This window comes from Geotrypetes seraphini, chromosome 11 (genome assembly GCF_902459505.1).
Source record: "Geotrypetes seraphini chromosome 11, aGeoSer1.1, whole genome shotgun sequence".
Lineage (NCBI taxonomy): Eukaryota > Metazoa > Chordata > Amphibia > Gymnophiona > Dermophiidae > Geotrypetes > Geotrypetes seraphini.
The window spans coordinates 7326387-7353323 of NC_047094.1; the positions used below are offsets into that span (position 1 = coordinate 7326387).

The following is a 26937-nucleotide window of genomic DNA, read 5'->3' on the forward strand; positions in this document are numbered from 1 at the left end:
GCACAAGGCTTTTCTCTATTGAAATATTATTGAGGAGGTTTTTTATGCCAGTGACTTTATTACACCCTGTAAAACTCCACCTGTTTTCAACCTGAGTGAAAAGGATTAGGTCCCAATTCCTGCCCCATACTTTCTCTGTCATTTGGAAGACAGGTGCACCCGGGGACATATTGTAGAGGCAAGAAATGATCTCCAAACATGTCCGCTTTATTATCAGCTTCACATCTCTTTTATATTATTCTACATGAATCAGTGTTGTCAGCATGTGACGTAAACACAAACCATATATGGACACAGGTCACATGAAACTTTAAAGACATCAGCATTTTCCTCTATCTCTGGCTGGAGTCCAAAAGGTCAGAAAAAGCCTTAACCAGCAGAGCCCCTAATCTAAATCTGTTTGCAAATACGGCTTATAAAAACAATTGAATTCACTTCACAACAAGTTAAGAACATCTCTGTTCAAACATAAATGTCCTTGTAGTATTTTCAAAGAGGGAAAGACAAACAGGGTCTGGCTTTCTTACAGCTTGAAAACATGGCCTAAGGACATGATACGTGTCCCTTCACTGAGTTTCTCGGTTCGGTGGAGGGGGGATCTGAAGCTTTTTCCTCCTCTTAATAATTTACACAGAAGAAGCATTGCTGATGTGCGAATTGTGGGTTTTTCTGCCTGTGGAATGTTTAGTACTTCTCTTTGTGGACTCTGCTGATCTTTCATGAGTAGTTGTGCTGTGCTGTAAACCAGGTCGAAAGTGTGGTGAGATTATAATTTCCAATCAAACATTTGGTATAAGGGGCTCCGTTAGCCCAGAACCCTTCAGGTGTCTGGAGAATAGAGAGCTGGTCTGGTTTTTGGAGTTTCACCCCTGTGGTAAACCTTTCCTGCCCTTTTGTGTCTCGTTTGGTTAATTTGATCACTTACTTTCCCCCTTGTTATGGTTTTATTTTAAATTATGCCCATTATTGTCATTAATTGTACCCTGCTTTGATTTGTTAAAAATGGCAGTATATCAATAAAATACCTATATCAGTGTATAACCTCAGGTTAATTTTCCAACAGGATGATGGAATATTCACTTGATGGGCACAATGTGAGCTTATCTGCCATCCGAACTGTCCGAGTTCTCAGGCCTCTAAGAGCCATTAACAGGGTTCCAAGTAAGTGAAATCTTATTTTCTATCTAACGGCCTCTTTTACAAAGGTGCGCTAGCGGCTGCCGCGTGGCAACAGCCCTGAAGCCCTTTAAATCTCTATGGGCTTCGGGGCCGTTAGCGCGGCTTTGTAAAAGAGTAAGTGTGAAGGCAAAACCTGAAGCTTGTTCACTGAAAACTGCTTATAATAATAATATTAATAATAACAGTTTATATACCGCAGTACCGTGAAGTTCTATGCGGTTTACAAAAGATTAAAAGACGTTACAAATTGGTTGAACTTAAAAGAGGTGAAGGAAAGTGGTTAATAGGTCAAGAGAACCGTATTGAGGAGAAAGAGATGTACGGGTCAGATGTCTAGATATTTCAGGAACAGATATGTTTTTAGGCGTTTCCTGAATTCCTCATAAGTAGTGGGCGATAGCAATTGTTCTAGATCTTCAGAGCATACTTTGCCTATATTCAGGGGTGTCCAACCTGCGGCCCTGTGAAGTGTTTTGTGCGGCCCCGGTCGAGGGCGATGCAGTGTTTTCCTCTGCTGCCCCCGGGTGTTTACCGTCTTGCCGGCTCCCTCCTCTGTCTTGCTGCAGCGTTGGCGCAGCCCCAGAAACATTTTTTTTTCGGCCAATGCGGCCCGGGGAAGCCAAAAGGTTGGACACCTCTGCTTGTAGACGGTCTGCACATTCCGTGCTTTTTTTAAAAACTTTTTTACCCGCCAGCCCATGGTTTTAACCCGTGGGTTTAAAGCGGGTTAAAGCCATGGGCTCGCGCTGCAGGGAAGGGAAACAGAGCAGGAGAATACAGGGGCGGCAAAAGGCGGGAGAATCGGGGCTGAGAGCAGGGTTTTTTGCACAAGTGACTGATCCTCAGCAGTCACTTGTTTTTGGATCGGACAGCCTGGTCGGTGTGCCTGCTTCATGTTACTTCCTACTTCGCATGCACTGATCGGGATCGGATCGGCACAGAGGTTAGTGAATCGGGTCAGAGGAAAATCGGGTTGCAAAGGGGGTCGCGATCGGTGTGCTTACTGAATCTAGCTCTAAGTGTTTAGAGCGCCCTCTTTCCGGTCATGTTTTCAGGATATCCCCAACGAAAAGGCATGAAAGGAAATTTGCATATAATGGAGGCAGTGTATGCAAATCAAGTTCATGCCTATTCATTGTGGATATCCTGAAAACCCAACTGGCAGGGGGGTACTCCAGAAACCGACTTGGGATACACTGGCATAACGCGCTGTGAAAACTTTGAACATCACCGGATCAACAACGGTAGACCACAAGTTTCCCCCAAAATGCTCAGAGACCCAGCAGTGAACGCGTTAGAGCTGAGGTGGGCAACCTTTAAAGACAAGGTGCAAAAGTTTACTTAAACCTCTCCTGGAAATATGTTGAGAGTCTTGTTTTTAGTGAAACATGTCTTTTCGGGAGCCTATGCCCTTGACATCTTTTTTGGGCTCTGGTGTTGCCTCTCCTGATTGGTAGAATTTTAAAGCGCTCTGCCCACTTACTGCATCTGTTCTTAGCTAATTAATTTTTCATTTATTCTCCTCTTGAGTTATGAGAATTGGAATTCCCAAATATAGTGGACTGGTCCTAAATAATTTCTGGTCATTCTCATTGCTTAAGAGTAGCCCCCCACCCACAAAAACGTAGCAGTAATAGCTCCAACGCTTACGGAATTCCTATAAGCGTCGGAGCTCTTACTGCTGTGGCTGTCATTAAAAATTGTGATACGGTTTTGTAAAAGGAGAAAGGGGGTAGATTTCTTATGATGGTTTATTCGAATCAGGTTTTCTTTACAAGTTTTGCTTGGTTTGTCTTTATTTGAAATTTAACTTTTAAAAAATTTAAAATAATTTAAAAAAAAAACCCATCTTGTCAACGGGGGGCAGAGCAGAGTTAGGTGAGGGGAAGCGGACGACCCTACAATTGCTAAGACCGGCTCTGGGCCTATTTTTCTACGCGCTGAAACCTCTCTAGAAAAATTTAAAAAGAACTTAAAAAGTTACCTTTATAAAGATGCATTTGATTCTTAAATTAGATAATCTTTTTTTTTTCCTTTTTTCTCCTATTTATACCTTTCCTGATGTTCCTCCCTAAATTATTATTTTTTTTAAATTTATTTTAAACAAATGTAATTTTATCCCAATAGTCCTTATGTATTCTTTACTGTCTATGGATATGTTTTTATGTCTATTGTTTAAATGATTTATTTATTTCCCCAATTTTAATTTTTGTAATACGCATTGAAAATATTTGACATTGCGTGTAAATCAAAATCTTAATAAACTTGAAACATAAAATTCAATGGTGGGCTACAGGTTGCCCCCCACCCCTGCGTTAGAGCAGCTAAACAGGCCTAAAATATCTTCTCTGCAAAATATTTAAACATCTTTTAGGTTTCTATATCAGGCCTTGGCAGATCTGCATGGTTAATCCTATCTGTCAGTTCCAGGTGACCAAGGACAGATTAAACCTCTCCTAGTTTTAAAGTCTGGCTTTACTGCCTGACTGAGGCCGATGCAGAAAACCATGCACCAGAGCCGCACATGGCTTCTACCCCAAACTAAAAACCTCACCAGCTAGAATGCTAATGACATGCAAATGTGTGCAGTAATCGAGGGAAGCCTGCCAGACCCATGGTACGCAGAAATATTCGGTGGCAAGTACAGCTTCTTGTGTGCGTGTCTGAAGAAAGTGAAGGGCCAACACTTTGTGGCTGCTGTTCTGTGTTTGAATTTTAGCCTCGCCCAGATTTCTTGCTTCAGAGGCAAAGGCGATATTCACACACGCAGTGGCGTAGCGAGGGTGCCAGGTGCCCCCCTCCCTGCCGCACGCGCGCTCACCCCTTCTCATTCCCGGTACTTTTTTTTAACTTCTCCGACGGGGAGCAGCGTGCCTGCGTCGGTGTTGGCTCGCCCTTTGTCGTCACTTCCCTAGGCGCGGGACCCGGAAGTGATGTTGGAGAGAGCGCCGATGCCGACGCGGGCAGCAGTGTTGCTCGCGCTGGAGAAGTAAAAATGGAACGGGGAAGACAAGTGGCGCACGCGCGCGGCTGGGGGAGGAACGGGGGTGCGGAGAGGAGGAGGGTTGCTGGCACCACTGGCAAGACGACGCCCGGGGCGGAACGCCCTCCCCCTGCTTCCCCTTACTACGCTACTGCGCACGCGGACCAGCAGCTGCAGATGTGTGCTGCCATTTTCATTTTTGTTTAGAAAGGGGCATATTATTATTCTTACCTCCAATTGGTGTTTTAAAGTTGCAGATACTTCTTCTGGCGGCAGAAAAAGTTAGGCAAGTCGTTAAAATCACATAAAAAGCTTGACATCTTCTCAACTAACCCTTCTACGCTGCCCAGGACCGGGCGAAAAATTTCTCACACTGTGTGCATCAAAAGCCATTGTTTTCTTCTACGCATTATATCGGAAATCTTAATGATCTCGTTATCATACATGTTAATGCAAGGCGCAGCCATATCTACCGCATGAGTTAACATCTGGACCGCACTCAACCCCTTTTTGCATTTCTGCGTGTGCGCATAAAATCTATTGTAATCACGTGACAGCTTTCTGCGCCGACCCCACAGACAGCAAAGACTCATCTAGAGGGCATAATTTGAGGTTACGGGGAGGAAGACTTAGGAGCAATGTTGGGAAATTGTTCTTCACGGAGAGGGTGGTAGATGCCTGGAATGCCTTCCCGAGGGAAGTGATGGCGAGGAAAACGGTGATGGAATTCAAAAAAGTGTGGGATAAAAATAGAGGATCCCTAATTAGAAAACAAAGGATGTGAATTAAAGAACTAAGGCCGATATATGGTGATTCGGTGTAAGGTGGGCTGGGGAGGGCATCAATGGGAACTCCACTAACATGGAACAGGAGGATGTCGCTGGCGAGACTTTTCGGTAGATGTCCAGCAAAGAACAGGATGGTTGGAGAGGCTGACGTGAGCATGAATGGCAACTTCAGCATTTGGAACCTAGGACAATACCAGACTTTACAGTCTACGACTCAGAGATATCAAAGAAGAGACAAGTTAATTTAATCATGTATTTTTAATGGGTATAACTTATGGGCAGACTGGATGGACTTTATCTGCCGTCATTTACTATGTTACCTGGCAGAAACCCAAAGAGTAGCAACATTCCAGAGCTGAGATTATGATGTCATAATGCCTCATTCCACCAATGCCTGAGAGCCAACCTCAGCAGTGATGTCACAATGGCTTGATTAGAAGGCAACTTCAACATTTGGAACCTAGGACAATCCCAGGTGGACTTTACAATCTATGACCCAGAAATATCAAAGAAGAGACAAGTGAATTTCATCATGCATTTTTAATGAGAATAACTAACGGGCCGAGTGGATGGACTGTTCAGGTCTTTATCTGCCGTCATTTACTATGTAACCTGGCAGAAACCCAAAGAGTAGCAACATTCCAGAGCTGAGATTGTGATGTCATAATGCCTCATTCCGCCAATGCCTGAGAGCCAACCTCAGCAGTGATGTCACAATGGCTTGATTAGATGGTAACTTCAGCAGTTGGAACCTAGGACCGTTCAGGTCTTTATCTGCCGTCATTTACTATGTAACCTGGCAGAAACCCAAAGAGTAGCAACATTCCAGAGCTGAGATTGTGATGTCATAATGCCTCATTCCGCCAATGCCTAAGAGCCAACCTCAGCAGTGATGTCACAATGGCTTGATTAGATGGCAACGTCAGCATTCGGAACCTAGGACAATACCAGACTTTACAGTCTATGGCCCATAAATATCAAAGAAGAGACAAGTTCATCTAATCATGTATTTTTAATGGGTATAACTTATGGGCAGACTGGATGGACCGTTCACGTCTTTATCTGCCGTCATTTACTATGTAACCTGGCAGAAACTCAAAGAGTAGCAACATTCCAGAGCTGAGATTGTGATGTCATAATGCCTCATTCCCCCAGTGCCTAAGAGCCAACCTCAGCAGTGATGTCACAATGGCTTGATTAGATGGCAACGTCAGCATTCGGAACCTAGGACAATACCAGACTTTACAGTCTATGGCTCATAAATATCAAAGAAGAGACAAGTTCATCTAATCATGTATTTATAATGGGTATAACTTATGGGCAGACTGGATGGACCGTTCAGGTCTTTATCTGCCGTCATTTACTATGTAACCTGGCAGAAACCCAAAGAGTAGCAACATTCCAGAGCTGAGATTGTGATGTCATAATGCCTCATTCCCCCAGTGCCTAAGAGCCAACCTCAGCAGTGATGTCACAATGGCTTGATTAGAAGGCAACTTCAACATTTGGAACCTAGGACAATCCCAGGTGGACTTTACAGTCTATGACCCAGAAATATCAAAGAAGAGGCAAGTTAATTTAATCATGTATTTATAATGGGTATAACTTACAGGCCGACTGGATGGACCGTTCAGGTCTTTATCTGCCCTCATTTACTATGTTACTATGTAAGCAAATCCCAGCAGGCTACAGAGAGTCTCCAAAGAGCCTTATCATCTGAAAGGCACTCAAATGTTTCGGGACCTCGACAGTTACTCCGCCATCTCATCCCATATTTTTTTTGAAATCCCATCAGGTTTACTTTTGGGAAGGATGAAATCCTGCTCATCATGGAAATCAGTTCCACAAATCCTACCCTGCACTCAGATAAGCATTTTGAATAATAGAGACTTATTCAGCTCTGCTTAATGACACAAAGCCATTGTGCCATAAGCAGACATTAAAGAGCAGATCTGGAATCGCAAAATACTCAGTGGATGAACCACATCAAAAGGGACAGTCAGATGACTTGAAAGATATGATGAAGCCTTTGAAATATCTGTTGTTCAGTCGGAGGCAGAGACATCGCAGCCCTGGCTTTTTGCATCTAGCAGGGTGAAGCTCTCAGCTGCAAACTTAGCTGTGCCTCCAATTAAAATGGAAATCAGGGCAGGGTCTTTTTATTCCCTAAGGGCTATATTCTATAAACAGCCCCTTTAGTTAGGCACCTCACTTAAGTGGTAAAAGCCATTAAAATATCATCTAGAAAAATGAAGGCGCCTTCTAGCACCGAGAAAAATAGTGCATTCATCACATCTACGGAGGCGCCTCACGCCACTGTATGCGTAACTAACGCCAGAAGTAGAGTTAGGCGTCATAAAAGCGTCTCCAAAGACAAAATTCACGTAAAGGGAAGGCGTCGGAGATGGAGGCAATTAAAAACCCCGGCCTACCTTTCACGAAGCCACGATTCTAGATAGGGCGCCGTTGCGTGACTGACATGCGGATGACAATGACAGCGCCATTTAAAGAACCTAGCCCTAAAAGAACAATGTCGAACGATCATGCTTTCATTAGGGGTTAGTGAAATAGAGACGGTGTTTCTGCTAAGCCATTTATTTATTTAAAAATGCATAGCCCGCAGCATCCCACAATCCTGCGCGGGATCTCGGTGCAGAATAAGGCAACGAAACAGTGCGACAAGGTGGTGGCTGTAGCCAAAAGGATGCTGGGCTGTATAGAAAGAGGCATAACCAGGAGAAGAAGGGAGGTACAGGTCGTTGGTGAGGCCCCACCTGGAGTACTGTGTTCACTTATGAAGGCCATATCTGGCTAAGGATGTAAAAAGACTTGAAGCGGTCCAGAGCAAAGCGACGAAAATGGTAAGGGGGGTTGAACCAGAAGAAGTACAAGAAGAGACTGGAAGACCTGAACATGTCTACTCTTGAGGAGAGGAGGGACAGGGGAGATATGATACAGATATTTAAATACTTGACAGGTAGTATTAATATAGAACCAAATCTTTTCCAGAGTGGAAAAAATGGTAAAACTAGGGGGCATAATTTGAGGTTACATGGAGGAAGACTTAAGAGCAATGTTAGGAAATTCTTCTTTACGGAAAGGGTGGTAGATGACTGGAATGCCCTCCCGAGGGAAGTGGTGCAGAGGAAAATGGTGACAGAATTCAAAAAAGTGTGGGATGAACACAGAGGATCTGTACTTGGAAAATAAATGGTAACACCTCTGCTAATCAAATCACATTGGCTGCCCATAAATAACCGAATAACTTATAAAATAGCTCTACTTATTTTTAAAACACTAAATACTAATGAACCACAATTCATAGACCGTTTATTAATACCCCATTCTTCAAATCGCTCTTTACGTTCCGAATCCCAAGAATTATTAATGGTTCCCTCTCTAAAAATAGTAGGGACAAAACGCCACGATATTTTCTCTGTAGTGGCTCCTCTTACTTGGAATTCTCTTCCTTTATATATCAGGAAAAATAAGAATTTAATCCAATTCAAAACCAATTTAAAAACATTTCTTTTCAAAATTTCTTTTGATCTCTAAACTTGCCTCACTGCCAATTTCTATCTGAGAACCTTCAATCCCTCCCCATTGTTTTTTCCCTCCCCTTTCAGACCTCTCTTTCTCCCTTTTTAGGGAAATATTGTTGTAACTTTAATTCCTTATGTTTATTCCATATGTGTCATAGTCTGTCAATATTGTTTTGTGTGTTAAATTCCTATTAGTTAAAGAAATATTATTTTACCGTTATTTTACCCCTTTAGTGTTCAATATTATATAATTTAACGATGATTGTTATACTTTGTTAATCGCTTAGTTTGTAATAAGCGATACATCAAATAAAATTAAACTTGAAACTTGAAACTTGAACTTATATATTGAAAAACTAAGGCTGGTACTAATGCTTTGGTTTAGGATGAGCTGGGGAGGGTTTTGATGGAAGCTCCAGTGACAGGACGGGCTGGAGTGAGCTGTACTGGCAACTCCAGCAGCGAGAACCTAAGGACAGTACCGGGAGGACTTCTATGGTCTTTTGAGCAGGAATATTAAAAAGATCATTTAACCATGATTGTATAATGAGTGTGACTATTGGGCAGACTGGATGGACCATGATTTACTCTGTTGTTATGTTACAGTTTGGGCATGCAAAGAGCATATGAAGTGTTCCCCCAGCCCTCTTTCAAGAGGGATCAGCTGTTTCTATTCCACAACCAATCTGTAACCCAAACCATCAAGTTAGAATCATTTTGCACTTGAGCCAACCTCCGCAGCATCATTCTCGGGGATATATGTTAATTTAATGCTCCCTTCATTGTCTTTCTACTTCAATTATCGTTTGAAGAGAACAGAACTGTAGGAAGATTCTCTTTTGCTTTTCGCAATTTGCCCCTTTCGACCATGCTTGCGCTGCGTAAAAGCTTGCTGAATTGTTCCGCTGCAGGACTTGGCTGAACGGAGCAGATGCAGAGAAATGGTTCTTTGAGTTTGAGCCCTGGAGCAGTTCCCACACTCCGCTGAGGAAGGTTCTCCCTTCATCTCCAGTGATGGGGCTTAAGGATAGGAGGAGACGAATGACGCGGAGGCCAACGGGGAGAGCTTGTATTAGAGTGCACAGCTTCTAACGGAAAAGTAACATCCAAATTTTGCTCTCAGATGCAGTAAACTAATCATATGGAAACATAATGCACACAGAACTTCTGCGCTAATCAGGGAGAACCAGGGGCACAGCCTCTGGGCTAGGGGTGGGGGGCCCTCGGGAACTCTTTCTTGACTCAATGGCAGTGCATATACTCTCAGCATTCCCCCATCCCACAACCCGTGCAGGTACTGGGAACAGGAAGTGATGCAGGTACTGGGAACAGGAAGTGATGCAGAAAAAAGCTTCTGGGGCTGGCAAGAGGTGAGCAATTACCGCAGCAGCAGCTGCTGTGGTTTTGTAAAAGGAGCTCTTAATTTTTGATAAACTAGTTTACCCCCTCTTTTACTAAGCTGAGATAGAAGTTTCTGCCGTAGTTCGAGCCCTAAATGCTCCGATGCTCATGGAATTCCTATGAGCTTTGGAGCTGCGTTGGAGCATTTAGCACCCCGGGCCATGCTAGAAACATCTACTGCTGCTTAATAAAAAGGGCCTTAAGGAGGCAAAAAAAATCCTGGCATGTTTGGCAAATTAGCAGGGGTATTTTTTGGAAGTCCTCCAGGCTCACCCAGTTCCACTCACCCCCATTACATCATACCCCAGTTCTGCCCCCAATCCCAGCCCCGCCGGCGGCCCCCACTGCCTGCTCTCGTCGGGCAGGAGGGCATCTGCACATCCTGCCTGACAGCGATTTGACAGCGGTGCCGGGTTTTGAAAAGCCGTCCGGACCCCCTGGACATGTCCTCAAAAAGACCCCTGGACAAGTCCAGGGAAATCCGGACCTCGATTAACCCTAGTTGTAGGGTTGCCAGATTTTCCAATTGGAAAATCCGGACCCCCCCCCCCCTAGACCCGCCCCCAGGCCCTCCCAGTTCTGCCCATCCCTGCCCTGTAAATGCCCTAATCCCGCCTCCCCGCTGCCTGCTCTTGTCAGCCATTGAGGAAGTCCGCGCATTCGTGGACCTCCTTCCTGCCCGACGAGATTTCAGGAGACTTTTCAGAACCTGGACAAAGTGCTGGGTTTTGAAAAGCCATCCAGACCCCCAGATATGTGGTCGAAAGGGGGACGTGTCTGGGGAGATCTGAACCCTAGTTGTATGCATCTCATTCTAAGAAAGTTGCGATAGCCCTGCTGTGATACCGTTACTCAAACTCGTTAAAATGCTGCAGAAGAATTCAGGTGGCAAACATATGACATGTTTGGGGTTTTGTGTGTTTTTTTTACTTAATTAGTGCTATCAAATAAATTCACACGTTCCCCGAAGCTGCAGTTAAACACAGTTTTCTTGTTAGAAAAATAAGATTACCAACCTAATTTTGATGAGTGATTTCACAGTTACAAAACAGCTTTTTTTTCCATTTTGCAGCAAAATATCAAAATATTCAGCAGTTCTTTTCTTTTGCATGAAACAGAAGGCAAAAAAAAAAAAAATAAAAAGTCCCCAGCGTAGGATTTTTATTTTTTTATATTGGGAGGTTTAAACCCTTATCGTGTCCGCAGCAGGGTTGGTTTGAAGATGCGAAACAGCCCCTTCTCTCTGTTTGGGGTATTATATTGTACACAAGGTGAGAATTAATCTCTATCAGGCCAATGTTCTAACAAATTACATGTATAACTTGCCAACCGATAGATTTTCAAGCTATAGGGATAGTATTTACCTAAATCAATGGCCCAATAATAGCCACACAATTACGGGGGCAGAAGGCATCAGAGCACGGGCAAAATCATCACGCAAATTATCCGGTCGCTATTCAGTTGGCAGTGCTGCTCACTCTTTCCTTAAATTCTGACCTCCACGGGCTGAATTAGTCTCAGACATTGAGCGCCAGCATCTGTCTAGGCTGGGGTGGGCAACGAGGGCCGCCATCCAGTCGGGTTGTCAAGATCTATTTGCGCGCACTGCCTCCCATTGTATGCAAACGGGTCTCATTCTTATTCATTGGGAAACTCCTAAAAACCCGACTGGATGGCGGCCCTCGTTGCCCACCCCTGGTCTAGGCACCGTCATTGAAAGGGAGTCCTCCTCCTGCAGTCCTGCCAGCGAGGGGAGCTGTTTCACGATCACATTTTCTACCGTGGGAGGAACAGGCAACCTCTGCAGGCCTCCGAGGAGCACAGTACTGTGAAAACATAGCATCGAAGCACTGCCCCCTATTGGCAGCAGTGGAGCTGGAGGACTCCTGGTCAGCTTAGAGGGAAGAGTGATATTATCCGGGTGCTTGGCAATGCCTGGAAGTTATCCGGATTCAGTGGAAATTCTGTGCCACCGCCGGACAGATAACTAGGCATAATTAGAGCTGCCTCCTTTACCAAGACGCGCTAGTGTTTTTCGTGCCGGCCGCCGCGGTAACGGCTGGGACGCTCATAGGAATTGTATGCGCGTCAGAGCTATTATTACGGCAACCGGCACGAAAAACGCTAGCGCAGCTTGGTAAAGGAGGGGGTATACAAGGTCCAGCACGCCTGGTTGGCTATATAGGAACTGCTGGTATTTCTTGTCTCTGGAGAGCTCCCAATCTAACACTAGCCCCCCTGTTTTACTAAGGTGCGCTAAGCGTTTTAGCGTGTGTTTAGCGTGCACTAAATCTACGCTAACGCGTCCATAGACTAACATAAACGTGTTAGCGTTTAGCACGTGATTAGAGGTTTTTAGCACGGGCCGGCGAGGTAAATGCTCTGACATTCATAGGAATTCTATAAGCTTCGGCGCATTTACCTCGCCAGCCCACCAATTGCATATGGAGTGGTAGCGCCCCCCAGCTCCTTCCCCGCCACCCATACAACACTCGCGCCCTCCCTTCCCTCCCTGTGCCTCGTTAACTCATCGCCAGCATGAGCAGCTTCTCTGGTGTGCTGCTCGCACCAGCGTTAGCTTTCCCTCTGATGTCACTTCCTGGCCTCGTGACCCGCTAAGCGATTCAGAGGGCAGCCAGGCCAGCGCTAGCATGTGGCCTGAGACGTTGCTCGTGCTAGAGAAGATTTAAAAAGGGACGGAGGTGGGTAGTGAAGACGTGAGTGTGGCGTGGCATTGGGGGAGGCAGAGAAGTGCCGGTGACCGGGGCGGTACGCCCCCTTCCCCCACCCCTTGCTATGCCACTGCGGTCCACGCTAAAAAAACTCTAGTGCCGTTAGTAAAAGGAGCCTTACGTTTGTATCTGAGATAATAGAGGGTTAATTTACTTTCCCCAAATCACAAGGAGCAGCAGTGGGATTTCAACGCTAGCTTGCCAGATTGCTGTGTTAACCTAAAACTAAACTAAACTAAACTAAAACTTAGTTTTATAGACCGAGTCATCAACCAAGAGGAGCTCGACTCGGTTAATAATAATGTAATACATAATACATAAACTCGACAAGGAAAAGTAGACTGAAATAGTTAATTTCCAAGATGTGTAGCAAACAAAAAAGTTTTCAGAACTTTCCGGAAGAAAGCAAAAGAACGTAAACTTCTTAATGTAAGCGGTAAAGCATTCCAGAATTCGGTTAATTTAAAAGCAAAAGAATGACTAAATCTCTTAAAGGTTCTGTTTATACCAGTGAGAGACGGAAATGTAAGTTTTAATTTTTGAGAAACTAAACTAAAGCTTAGCTTTATATACCGGGTCTTCAAACCAAAAAGGAGCTCGACTCGGTTAACAGTAATTAAAAAAATACTTTAAAAAGTAACAATCAGAAAATATTAATTGAACTAGTTTCCGAAGTGTTTGGCAAATAAAATAGTTTTTAAAGATTTACGAAAAAGTTGAAAAGGACCAGGACCCCTTAAAATGAGAGGAAGTTCGTTCCACAGTTGAGAAAATGTGAAAACCAAGGATTGACTGAAGGAAGGGAGAGTTTGAATTGTTGGCAAGATGAGATCTGTGAATGTTCCGGTCTAAAGGAATCGAAGTGATGGATAAATGCCAAATAGGATCTTAAATGCACTTGAATTGAATTCTGAGATGCATTGGAAGCCAATGTAATTCCTTGAGTAGAGGGTTGACGTGATGGCCTCTACTCTAGAGATGAGGGTAGGAATTTAAGGACAGTAGCAGTATGTATATTTGTAAAGGCTGACGCAGCGCTTTCTGTCTCCCCCCCCCCCCCAGGTATGCGAATACTGGTCACCCTGCTGTTAGATACTCTGCCTATGTTAGGCAACGTCCTTCTCTTGTGTTTTTTCGTCTTTTTCATCTTTGGCATCGTTGGTGTCCAGCTGTGGTCAGGACTGCTAAGAAACAGGTGTTTCCTGGACAACGATTCTTCAACGTAAGTACAATGAACATACAACAGAAAATAAGAGAGTGGAAAATCCTGCGTGTACTTGCTATTTCTAGGAACTGTTCTCATTCTCCACAGCTTTAATCCTACCTGTTGGGGAGATTTATTTATTTGCAAGATTTATTAACCGCATAATCCAAGGGTACTTGGCAGCATTCAAGCAACAAACACAAATGGAAAACATTTTTTAAAACTAGCACATCCTCTATAATAAAACCCTCAGCGCACATGCGCACTTACAACGCTGTGATCCCTGATGGCGTGATGTGTGACTCCGTGGCCGTGTTTGATTTGCGGTGTGTGCGTTGGCTTGCGACGTGTGCAGCGTGTGTCGGCTTGCGGCGCGTGCAGCGTTTTGAGCGGTGGCAAGAGCAACATCAGGAGGGTGTCCTTCGGCCTGGACGAAGCAGACGGGGTACGGGTGCTGCGAGGCGTACGGCTGCTACTGCTGCACAAGGAAGTGGAGGGGGAGAGGGAAAAGGAGCTGCTTTGGGGGGAGGGGTGTGCTGGGGGGCAGGCAGCCATCTTGGTTTGCTCGGGGGAGGGGGGGGCAGAGAGAGATAGGCAGTGGGCCATGGAGAGAGACAGACAGAAAGAAAAACTGACGGACAAGGGGCTAGGGAGAGACATAGACAGAAAGAATGACAAACTGACAGGGGGCCAGAGAGACAGACAGACAGGGGGCCAGAGAGATAGACAGAAAGACAGACAGACAGCGGCCAAAGAGAGAGACAAAGAAAAAAGACGGACGGACAGACAGCAGCCAACGAGAGAGAGAGACAGAAAGAAAGACAGACAGATGGCAGCTAAGGAGAGAGAGAGACAGAAAGAAAGAGAGACAGACACATCTTTTCTAGCACCCATTAATGTAACGGGCATATGTTTCTTGAACTGACCCTTTCAGGGGCTCATTTTCAAAAGAGAAAAGCATCCAAATCCCTTTTTTCAAAACCCATATTTTAGACAGTTTTTCTAGACTGTTCGTCTCCTGGTTGTCTAAATTCCAAGGGGACGTGTTGAAGGCGGGTTCAGGACTTGGACATTTTGCAGTGATAATTAACCATTTAACCAAATGTTCAGGGCACCATATAGACATTTGGGGCTAGACTTGTTTTAAAAACGAAGAAGGGTTACCCACACTGACTAGATGATCACTGGAGTAGAGTTACCAGGCATCTGGATTTTCCCGGGAGGTCCGGACGGCTTTTCAAAACCCGGCACTTAGTCTGAGTTTTGAAAAGCCTCCTCTAAATCACGTCGGGCAGGAGGAACTCCACACATGCGTGGATGCCACGCAAGGTCGTCATCGCGTGGCATCTGTGCATGCGTGGAACTCCAGCAGCTTGGATGCTGATGGGAGCGTCTCGCTACGAACACATCTCTCCTATCTTAAAAAAAAAATGACTTTGGCCACCATTAAGAGCATCGAGAGATACAGCACGATATGTGCAAATGAAAAAATCTTGTTTCTCCATTGCTGGCCCTGCTTTATGGACCACTGTGACAGGCACTCTGAGATTCTGTGGACATTTTGTTACACTTTAGAAAACTGCTCAAGACCTATCTTTTTGGGTGTCAGGTCAAAAGCGCGCCGGGACAAAGGCGCGCCCAGACAATTGAGCGCAGCGCGCCCCGCCGCGCCGCTCTAAATTACTGTTTTTAGGGCTCCGACGGGGGGGGGCATGGGGGGAACCCCCCCACTTTACTTAATAGACATCGCACTGCGTTGTGGGGGCGTTGTGGGGGGTGTGGGAGGTTGTATCCCCCCACATTTTACTGAAAACTTCACTTTTTCCCTGTTTTTAGGGAAAAAGTTAAGTTTACAGTAAAATGTGGAGGGTTACAACCCCCCCAAACCCCCCATAACGCCGGCGCGATGTCTATTAAGTAAACTGGGGGGGGTTCCCCAACAAAACCCCCCGTCGGAGCCCCTAAAAACTGTAATTTAGAGCGGTGCAGCGGCGTGCGCTGCGCTCAATTGTCGGAGCGCGCTTTTGTTTTTCGCGTCGTTGTCTATGAACCATCTTTTTGCACAAACATTTTAGGAGTGTGGAGAATTTTATGCCAATGACATGCAAATAGGCAGCTTGAAATCCGTGTTGATTCCTGCTGTAACAGTATAATTTGAACTAGCAACAACAACAAAAGGCAGACCTAGTCAAATCAAGGTTCATTAAGGGGGCGCTCGGGGTCACAGACTATGCACACCGCACAAACCACGTGCAACTTAATGTGAATAGTATCAAAATAAAGGATGAACCTCAATAATAGTTGTACTCAGGGTACCTAATACACTCCAATGGGAATTCAGATTCCACTTTTCTCAAAACGAGTCAGTGGTGTTGGAATTCTTCACCATTCCCATTACATGGAGAGTAATAAATATCATTTATGGAGATATATATTTTTAAAATTTTTTCTTTTTCCTTGATCCTTTTTTACATCCTTATTTGATATTACATCCAAATAACTTATTATTGTTTAAATAGCTTATAAATAGAAAAGGATTTAAAGTGTATCACTTAACTTAGATCCTTATCGGTTCCCCTTCCCGACGCGTTTCGGAGTTCAAGGTCGGGGGAACAAAAGATAAGGTTAATCCTCAACCGTACATTTTCTGCCACTGGCTATCCAACAAGAAACGCGTCGGGAAGGGGAACCGATAAGGATCTAAGTTAAGTGATACACTTTAAATCCTTTTCTATTTATAAGCTATTGAAACAATAATAAGTTATTTGGATGTAATATCAAATAAGGATGTAAAAAAGGATCAAGGAAAAAGAAAAAATTTTAAAAATATATATCTCCATAAATGATATTTATTACTCTCCATGTAATGGGAATGGTGAAGAATTCCAACACCACTGACTCGTTTTGAGAAAAGTGGAATCTGAATTCCCATTGGAGTGTATTAGGTACCCTGAGTACAACTATTATTGAGGTTATTATTCTCTCATATTTTGAAGTGAGTCATAAAGCTCAGTGTGAACCACCAGTGATAGGAGTCCAGCTCCAACACTTCACTTTTAGGTAGAGGTGATAAACCCCCCCACCCGCACACCATCATTGAGCACCCTGAGTGTGCTGAAATTCAAAGTGAAAATATCCACCAATCAAACCAGTAAATCAACAGGTGAGTAAACCAATGAAACCTGAGCGACCCCTAAACGAACCCTGCCAGCCGAGACCCCGAAAAGATACAACAAAAAATCAAAATGCAAAATACAAAACAACCAATAGTGTACTTATCTGCAAAATGAAAAATCGCATAGCTGAAACACAAGAAAAATACGCCAGGCAAGCAGTATAATTTGAGGCTTTTTCTCCACAATTGGTAATAAATGTCTCTCTCTTTGTGGTACTCCCACCGCTGGCTAGTAACATTTTTGCTTTCTAGTCCTTTATTTAAACGTCTCTATCATATCGTCACTCTCCCGCCTTTTCTCCAAAGGATGCACATTGAGATCTTTTAGTCTGTCCCCATTTAAGGACCCCTTAGGAAGCAATTCTACAAAGGTCACACAAATTTGGCCACGAAAACACAGGGTGCTGAGTGCTAATTTGTTAATGGAAGAATCTGTTATAGAATAGAATGAGGCGCCATCCCGCGTATCTCGTGGGGCAGCGGTGACTTTGGACGCATGCTGGGTCCTTCCCGTGGATTGCCCCAGGTGACTCTCCTCCCCCTAACCCCCTTCCCCTAACCCCCTCCCCAAGGGCGAGGGTATGGGAGCAACAGGGCAAGCCAGCGTCCCGCCTCGGCCAGCGCCTAGCAGCTGACTTAGAACCGGTGTGGACCAGGAAAATCCAACTGTTTAATTAAAACAAAGCATCGCGAAAGCCCGCGGCGGGTGTTGACGCGATGTGATTTCTGCCCAGTGCTCTTAATGTCAAAGTGAAGAAATTCAATGAGGCACGGGTAAACGGCGGGAGTAACTACGACTCTCTTAAGGTAGCCAAATGCCTCGTCATCTAATTAGTGACGCGCGTGAATGGATGAACGAGATTCCCACTGTCCACAGCCAAGGGAGCGGGCTTGGAGGAATCAGCGGGGAAAGAAGAAGAAGTTGTCATTTGCGCACCATCGCTTAAAGTGTGTAAAAAGTAGGCGTAAAAATTAGCGTGTAAATGTTGCACTTTAGTGCATAACTCATTGTATTTTATAATTAACACATATGTTTGGGACCCATCCATGTTACGCCCACCCTTGCGGTTGTGTGCCACGTGAGCTGCGTAATAAGCTTTTAGACTACCACGTAGCACCCAACTGACACATACGTGTGTGAATTCTATTCTATTGTCTCTTATGTTCCACAATCTTCCACCTGGATTCAGTGCTGATTACAATTCAAGAAGGCCTTGTTAGAGGAGCAACTACAGATGGCTACTTTTAAAAAAAACAAAACCCAGCAACCATTAACATCAACAAATAGTTTTTTTTAAGCCTTTTGAAAAGAAAAATAAGAATCAATCTCTTTTACCCAGAGAGGAAGTTGATTCTTTACGTGATTCTGCTGCTATGCAAAAGAATATTCTAATAGATGCTTTCGATGAATATAAGAACATAAGAATTGCCGCTGCTGGGCCAGACCAGTGTTCCATCCTGCCCATCAGTCCGCTCACGTGGTGGCCCCCAGGTCAAAGACCAGCGTTCTAAATGAGTCCAGCCTCACATGCGTACATCCCAGTTTAGCAGGAACTTGTCCAGCTTAGTTTTGAAACCCTGGAGGGTGTTTTCCCCTACAACAGATTCCGGAAGAGCGTTCCAGCTCTCCATCACTCTCTGGGTGAAGAAGAACTTCCTTACGTTTGTACGGAATCTATCCCCTTTTAACTTTAGAGAGTGCTCTCTTGTTCTCTTTACCTTGGAGAGGGTGAACAACCTGTCCTTATCTACTTTGTCTTGAATCCCTGGAGGGTGTTTTCTTCTATAACAGCCTGCGGAAGAGCGTTCCAGTTTTCCACCACTCTCTGGGTGAAGAAGAACTTCCTTATGTTTGTACGGAATCTATCCCCTTTCAACTTTAGAGAGTGCCCTCTCGTTCTCTCTACCTTGGAGAGGGTGAACAACCTGTCTTTATCTACTAAGTCTATTCCCTTCAGTACCTTGAATGTTTCGATCATGTCCCCTCTCAATCAGAAACTTGTCCAACTTTGTCTTGAATCCCTGGAGGGTGTTTTCCCCTACAACAGACTCCGGAAGAGCGTTCCAGTTTTCCACCACTCTCTGGGTGAAGAAGAACTTCCTTACGTTTGTACGGAATCTATCCCTTTTCAACTTTAGAGAGTGCCCTCTTGTTCTCCCTACCTTGGAGAGTGTGAACAAGTCTGTCTTTATCTACTAAGTCTATTCCCTTCAGTATTTTGAATGTTTTGATCATGTCTCCTCTCAGTCTCCTCTTTTCAAGATGGATAATTCAATGTGAAATCCTGGGTATTACGAGTGAAAAGGAAGACATTTGGAATGATCAAACAGTGGATCTGATCACTATGTCCCGAAAATCCCAAATAAAGTCCCCAGGGCTTTGGAGAGTGCAAATTTTTAGTGCAAAAAGAAAAAAAAAGAAGGAGAAAAAGATGTCATTCTTTTTTGGTTTGATAAAAGTTAATGTGTAAATTGATGGAGGTTTTTGACCAATGAAACAGAATTTTGACCCTACAGTAGCATGCATGAAACTTTACATTATCATTTCCACACCGTGGTCTCTGAGGTCTTTTCCTCAAAAAACAGTGGATAATTTATTTGGGATTTTCAGGACATAGTGATCGGATCTTTTGTTTTTGCTAGAGTTATATTGATCTGGCACCAGTGGAGTATTTTGTCAATGATCAAACAGTGCACATGCTTGTTGGAACTTAATCGATATAAAAATTTCAAAACTTAATCACACATTCTTAAATTTTATTCTCGACCTAACAGGAAGTCAATGTAATTTCAACAACAATGGGAAAGCCCTCTCAAACTTTCCTAATAGAAAAATCAATCTAGCAGCTCTATGTTATAAACGCTGCAGCTTTAACAGTTTGTCTGTTGCTCCGCCATGTAAAGAGTTGCAGTAGTCTAAATATGGAAGCAATATGGACTGAACAAGGTTCCTAAGACTTAAAGGGCCATTCCGACGTCGCTCCTAGCTGGAAGCTTTTCAAAACCCGGACAAAGTGCTGGGTTTTGAAAAAGCCGTCCAAAAGGAGGACATGTCTGAGGAAATCCCGACGTCTAGTAACCCTAAGCCCACCAGGACAGACCGGGAAAATGCTTGAGAACCTGAATAAATTCATGGAAACTGTTCTGAGCTCCCTGGGGAGAATGGTATAGAAAATTGAATAAATAAATAAATGGTGACGCACAAAAAATCACGGGGCAGGCATGTGAGATCTCTAGAGGGTAGGTGGAAATTGAAGATGATATGGGGGGGGGGGGGAGACTGGATGGGCCATTTGGCCTTCATCTCCTGTTTCTATATGCAAACAAAACACAGACACATAAATATACTGTACACTACATACAATACTTACACACATGAACATTTTTCATTTTCCATCATGGAAAATGGATACATTTTGATCATATAAATGGCGAGCAGAGAGAGTCAGCTGCTATCTGGTAAAGTGTGTTTCAAGTCTGATTGCAAAAGCCGCAGAACTACCGTGTTTCCCCGATTTTTCCAGCGATTTTTCTCGTCTAGTTCTTTTGTAATTTTTCCTTTTCTTTATGTTAACCTAGTTGAGCTCCAAATTGGCTGATGACCCAGTTTATAAAACTAAATTTTAGTTTACTTTTCAGTTTGGTTTGCCAAGACATTTATGTTATCTCACATTTGCAAAAGGTTGCATATTCATTTTCTCGGATCCCTGAGGAAGGTGTGTTTTGCCGAAACACGGCCCTGGTTGGGTCCTCCATGACAGGATTAACTGAATAATAAAAGAAGCATCCAGAACATTGGATTTTCACAGTTTCGTTTCTTTTGGATTGTCCCCAAAAATAAGCTCTACTCCATCCCTGACAATAGTGCTTCCCGATTCGCCGGCAGCAGCGTTTTCTCTCCCCCCCCCCCCCCCATGTGCAGTATCTTTCTATCCCTCCCTTCCATCCCCGCCGACCCTCCCACTGTGAGACTGACATACCTCCACTCCAAACAGCGGCGGTGGCAGCACTCTGAACAGGTTGCTTCGCTGCCTTCCTCACCAGGTCCTTCTCTCTGACTCCGCACAAGGAAGGCCCTGACGGGGAAGGCCGCAAAGCAGCTTGTCCAGAGGTTCAGCGGGGTTCTGCTGTTCGGGGGGATGGGAGGGAGGGATGGAAAGATGCTGCGAAGGGGGATGAGTGGGAGGGTTGGCGGGGTTCTGTTGCATTGGGATGATAGGAGGGAGAAATGGAAAGATGCTGTCCATCGGAGGGGGGAAGGGATGGAGAATGGAAAGAGGAAGAATTGGGGTGGAGGAGAGGAAGGGAGAGATGATCGTTGTACATGAAAAAAATAAGACATCCCCGAAAATAAGCCCTAGTGTGTTTTTTGGACCCAAAATTAATAAAAGACACTGTCTTATTTTCAGAGAAACACGGGTAGCTTCCTCGTCTTCTAGATAGATATGAAGATAAAGTTAGGCAGACATTTTCAGAGTCTAGAACTGAATTAGCTTTCTTTAAGTAAGTGTTATTTAGGCCTTCTCAGTCATTAGTCCTTTTCTTCCTGCATAAAAAGATACACGTGCTTTGCTGAGCTGGCTGTAACTTTCCAGGGGCACCTCGACCTAAATGTTCTTCTTGAAAGAAGACCCGGAGCTTCGTATGGCTGAGAAAAAGCAAGAGGAAACAGTCAGGCTGGAGCAAAGCTGTTTTTAAAATCTCAATAGCCCCGTTGCATTTACCTCTACAGGTCCCAGGAATTATTGGTTGGATGACTAGAAATTACTTGCAAGGAAAAAGTCACAAAGCAAGAACCGCAGCAATTAAAATAACTAATTATCTTTCCCCTGCAGAAGGTGAGCTTATTCCCAGATCAATTAGGCAAGATGAGAGATCAGTGCAAAAGCTCTTGTTAATCGCACAATTTTGGAATCTCAAGAGCAGGTGAAAGCAGGTTAGCAGATAGCTCCGGGCGGTCAGGAACAGAGTCGGCCAGCCCGGGGTTTCCACCCACTGCATCTCTGGACTTGAAGCACTGGCGATGGGAGAAATATAGGACTGCCCCCCCCCCCCCCCCAAATCCTGTGCTTCGAATGGCTGCTATAACACTTTCCCCAGCCCTCTCTTGGAGTCACACCTAGCCAGTCAGGTTTTCAGGATTTCTGAAGCTGCGGCACAAGTGGCCTGAGCGCGCCGCTTGCACGGTCTTTCCTGTGCACTCAGGCCAAGTTTCCCCATTTTCTGACTATCCCGTTCGCCCCCAACGAGCTCAGAACGGGTTACAGGTTGACCTACATAATAAACAGTCAACATACACCTCCCCTTTTACAAAACCACGAAAGTGATTTATAGCGCGGACCGGCGTGCTGAATGCTCTGCGCTGCTCCCGACGCTCAACTTCTACACATACGCAAACCAGTCCAAAGGAAGAGCAGAGCAGTTCAGGTCTTCAAACCAAAGGGAATTTATTTATTCCTTCATTCAAATTTTCTATACTGTCCTCCTAGGGGGAGCTCAGAATGGTTTACATGAGTTTATCCAACTTAATATCAACCGTACAAATAGCAATGTCGTGACTCGACTTGACACGGGCCATGTTTCAGCCAAAAAGCCTACTTCAGGAGTCTTAGAGTTTTATAAATGAGTCAATTCACATGTAGTATTAAGACATATGCATTGAAGAATAAAGCATGAGCGGGGTGAAAACTGAATAAAATGAATTTTTCGCTTTATCCAGTTTTTTTTATTTTTTATTTTTTTGCTTTATTCTTCAATGCATGATTCATTTATATAACTCTAAGACTCCTGAAGTAGGCTTTCTAGCTGAAACATGGCCCGTGATGATTTTAAGGTGGCCAAACAGGTTGAAAAGGTGAGGGCAAAGGCTAGAAGGATGCTAGGTTGCATAGGGAGAGGTATGGCCAGTAGGAAAAAGGAGGTATTGATGCCCCTGTATAAGGCTCTGGTGAGACCTTTATTTAGAATATTGTGTACAATTCTGGAGGCCTCACCTTCATAAAGATATAAAAAGGATGGAGTTGGTCCAGAGAAAGGCTACTAAAATGGTGTGTGGTCTTCGTCATAAGGCATATGGGGACAGACTTAAAGATCTCAATCTGTATACTTTGGAGGGAAGGCGGGAGAGGGGAGATATGATAGAGTCGTTTAAATACCTACATAATATAAATGTGCATGAGTTGAGTCTTTCATTTGAAAGGAAGCTCTGGAATGAGAGGGCATAGGATGAAGTTAAGAGGTGATAGGCTCTGGAGTAATCTAAGGAAATACATTTTTATGGAAAGGGTGGTAGATGCGTGGAACAGTCTCCCAGAAGAGGTGGTGGAGACAGAGACTGTGTCTGAATTCAAAAGGGCCTGGGATAGGCACGTGGGATCTCTCGGAGAAAGAGATAATGGCTACTACAGATGGGCAGACTGGATGGGCCATTTGGCCTTTATCTGCCATGTTTCTGTGTGTCGAGTCGAGTCACGATATTGATATTTGCATGGTTGATATTAAATTTCCTTTGGTTTGAAGACCTGGACTGAGATCTGTTATCTTCCCAGACAGCGTAATGCAAAGCTGGTACACTATGCCACCCCACTGAAATGGGAAACTATGGTAACCAGACAGACATTACCTTCTCAGATTTTACTGGCACATGGCAGGGTTATGTGAGGATGAAGTCTTTGAATGCTGCCTTTTTTTTAAACAGAAATTCTCATGTTTTCATAGTGAAAACAGTATGTTGCCAAAGAGAAACACCTGGAACCTTCTAGACCTTCGTTTAACCATAGAGTGCGAATGATACTGAATTGTCCCATCCTTTTTTTTTTTTTTTTATGCAACATCACGGTGCCTTATTTTCCGACCCAAGCACTAGAGCCATTCATACTGTTGGCAAAAAATTAACAATTTTATTAAGGATAAGGCTGAAAGATATTATTCCACAGGAAAACTCAACTGGGAGTTTATGAGAGAGTTTCACGAGGCCTTTGATTTGGAAGAGTGAGAAGCAGTGGCTAAAGGGATAAAGAGGATTATAACAGGAGACACCAGTGTATTGTTGTAGTATTTGCTATTATGGATTTTAAAAGTCTTAATTTTGGATGTATTTTGGAACCTACTAAGGTTTTGGTGGGCTATAAGCCTTTCAAATAAATAAATAATAAAAATATACTTCTCCCTCTCGCTGTGATAGGGGATTAACAGAACCGCAAATACAGAAAAACCGCAAATAACTTTTTCATATGTTATTCGCTGTTTTCTATTAAAAACCATCATGAATATGGTGAAACCGCGAATAACATGGTGGGAGACCTGGCCTATTCCTGAAGGAGAGGCAAAACACAGTGAAGAAAGTGCTGGGAATCAGCAATTTTCTCTGTAAATGCTTGGAATTAGTGATTTCTCTATGCAAGCTGATGTCATTTAGGGGGAGGAGCCAGCAAGCTAAAACCCGTGAATAATCGAAACCGCAATTGGTGAAACTGCGAATACAGAGGGAGAAGGGTAAATCCAAGCTTGTCAAACAAAATCCAGACTCATGCTGGAAAGGTTGTTGAAACAACGGTACTTTTGAATCCATTTGGTGGGAGTGTCCCATTTTAATGGTATTTTCAACAAAATCGGGATCACATAACCGTCATTGCTGGTGAAAACCTTGCTTAAGGCAAGTTATTTGAGTAAAATTTAAGAGTTTGTAGGGTGATCAGAGCCAGGGCCAGTTTATACCAGGAGGCCTTTGGCACGGTAAGTCCACTCACTCCTCATTCTCGGTTCACCCAATTAGTCCAGGACAGAAGTTTAATTCTGAACCGAAAGGGTTTATTTAATTTGGAAACTGAAGGCACAAAGGGAAAACTTTTTTGCCTTTGCCTGTATGCACATATATGCACAGACACAGGTAGAACAAAATAGTTTCCAGTACGTGTTAGACTTTACAAGGGGGTGCTGAAAAGTTCTCAGCCCAACCAAGAAGACAATGACCTGGATAGGGTTCAATCAATGATCTGAAACAAGGTCAAAACATAGAATTTTGCTTCTGCAAATTGGCACTTAACGAAATAAGACAGTGGCAAAATAACGCTCAAAATTTAGGGATTGGTTGGTTGGGCTGAGAACTTTTCAGCACTTCCTCGTATGTAATAAAAGTGAGCCATTGGACAATCAAGCCATTGTGACATCACTGATGAGGTTGGCTCTCATTGGTGGAAAGAGGCTGGTGGATGAGGTTGGCTCTTATTGGCGGAATGACCTGGATATGGTTCAATCAATGATCTGAAACAAGGTAAAAACAGAATTTCATGTCTACAAATTGCCACTTAACAAAATCTGATAACATTCTTTTCAGCTACAGTGGCAAAATAACATTTTGCCCCCCTCATTTCACCCCAGGAATTTTCGCCCTCGCATATTTCCTCACGGAATCGTTTGCCCCCGTACATTTTGCCCCTGGGAACTTTCGCCTCCAACATTCACTGCAATACTAAATAATAATAATAATAATTTTATTTTTTTATACTGCCACACCAGTTCACATCTAGAGGAACTGTACAATCAGTGAATAAAATACAATTGACTTAAAAATACATTAAGATCAGATTAAAACAAACATTTTAAAATATCAATTTGCGGTTTACCAAGCAAGATTGAAACTTTAATTTACAAATTTACCAAACAGATCAGTTTTCATCAACTTTCTAAAAGACACATAAGAATAAGCCTGAGAAAAATAATGGTACATAATCATGAATTCATTTTTCCTGCCTGAAATGCAAATGGGTTGTCAAGAAATCTCTTATATCGACAGGATTTTATGGTTGGATAAACAAACAGATAGTTTCCTCGAGTGATCCTGTTTGGTTTATATGTTCAAAATGAAAGGTCACTTTGGGAAGGCACAAAACTTAGACACTTGAAAAAAGCAACAGAAGTCCCGAAACCAGGAAGTTACAGAGATATTTATACATTCTTCTGGATATACAACTGAATTCTAGAAAAAACTTTTCGCGTGTTACTTTTCTTTACAATCATTGGTGCTAAGCTCACACTAGCAGGTCACTAGCAGGTCACTTATCTAAGCCCTGCAGTCTTTCTGTTACATGTCCAGGAGGGGATACAATATCGTGTATGCTGAGATAGCCATAAGAAGCTAAAACACCCAGTGCAGGCAGGCTAGAACATGAGATAAGTTAGGTCTGCATTTTAGTAAAGAGAAACATAGTTCAACACTTAGGAAAACCAGTCCCAGACTTCTGCAAAAGCGTGAAGACAGGTAAGTGGGAGCCAGACCAAATAAGGCCTTAAGACAAATGCAACCAAACTTAAACAGTATTCTTGCCTCAAAAGGCAACCGATGCAACTGCTGGTAAAATGGAGTGACATGGTCGCGTTTTTTCAGGCCAAAAATCAAACGGACCGCTGTATTCTGAATAAGTTTTCATCTTGTTAGAAGTTTTTTTTTATATGAGATCCCAAATATATTATGTTGCAATAATCCAGAACAGACAGGATGGAAGATTGTACTAATAAACTAAAAGATACACTGTCAAAAATTTTTTTTATCATTCGAAGCTTCCACAAAATTGAAAAACACTTTTTAGTCATCCAAAGTTTGGTGTTGATTCAAATAACTCCTAAGATTTTAATGGAGATGGATATTTAAAAAGTTTGATCATTCAGGTGAAGTACCTTTTTATTGATATTATCAGAAGGACTAGCCCAGGTCCTCGAGAGCCGTATTCCAGTCGGGTTTTCAGGATTTCCCCAATGAATATGCATTGAAAGCAGCGCATGCAAATAGATCACATGCATATTCATTGGGGAAATCCTGAAAACCCGACTGGAATACGGCTCTCGAGGACTGGAGTTCCCTACCCCTGGACTAGCCAGAAAAAAATTTGTTTTTTTCAGGATTAAGTTTAAGTTTGGCCCTGATTGTCCATTACT

The 26937-nt window shown here is 43.6% G+C and overlaps 1 protein-coding gene across 1 annotated transcript in view; it reads left to right on the forward strand.

Moving 5' to 3' along the window:
- Nucleotides 1-26937, forward strand: part of CACNA1H (calcium voltage-gated channel subunit alpha1 H) — a 304694-nt gene that overhangs the window by 39153 nt on the left and 238604 nt on the right. Inside the window, exons 3-4 of the mRNA XM_033914172.1 lie at nucleotides 1064-1161; nucleotides 13688-13847. Of these exons, the coding sequence (XP_033770063.1) occupies nucleotides 1064-1161; nucleotides 13688-13847 (258 nt within the window). The remainder of the gene's footprint in view (nucleotides 1-1063; nucleotides 1162-13687; nucleotides 13848-26937) is intronic.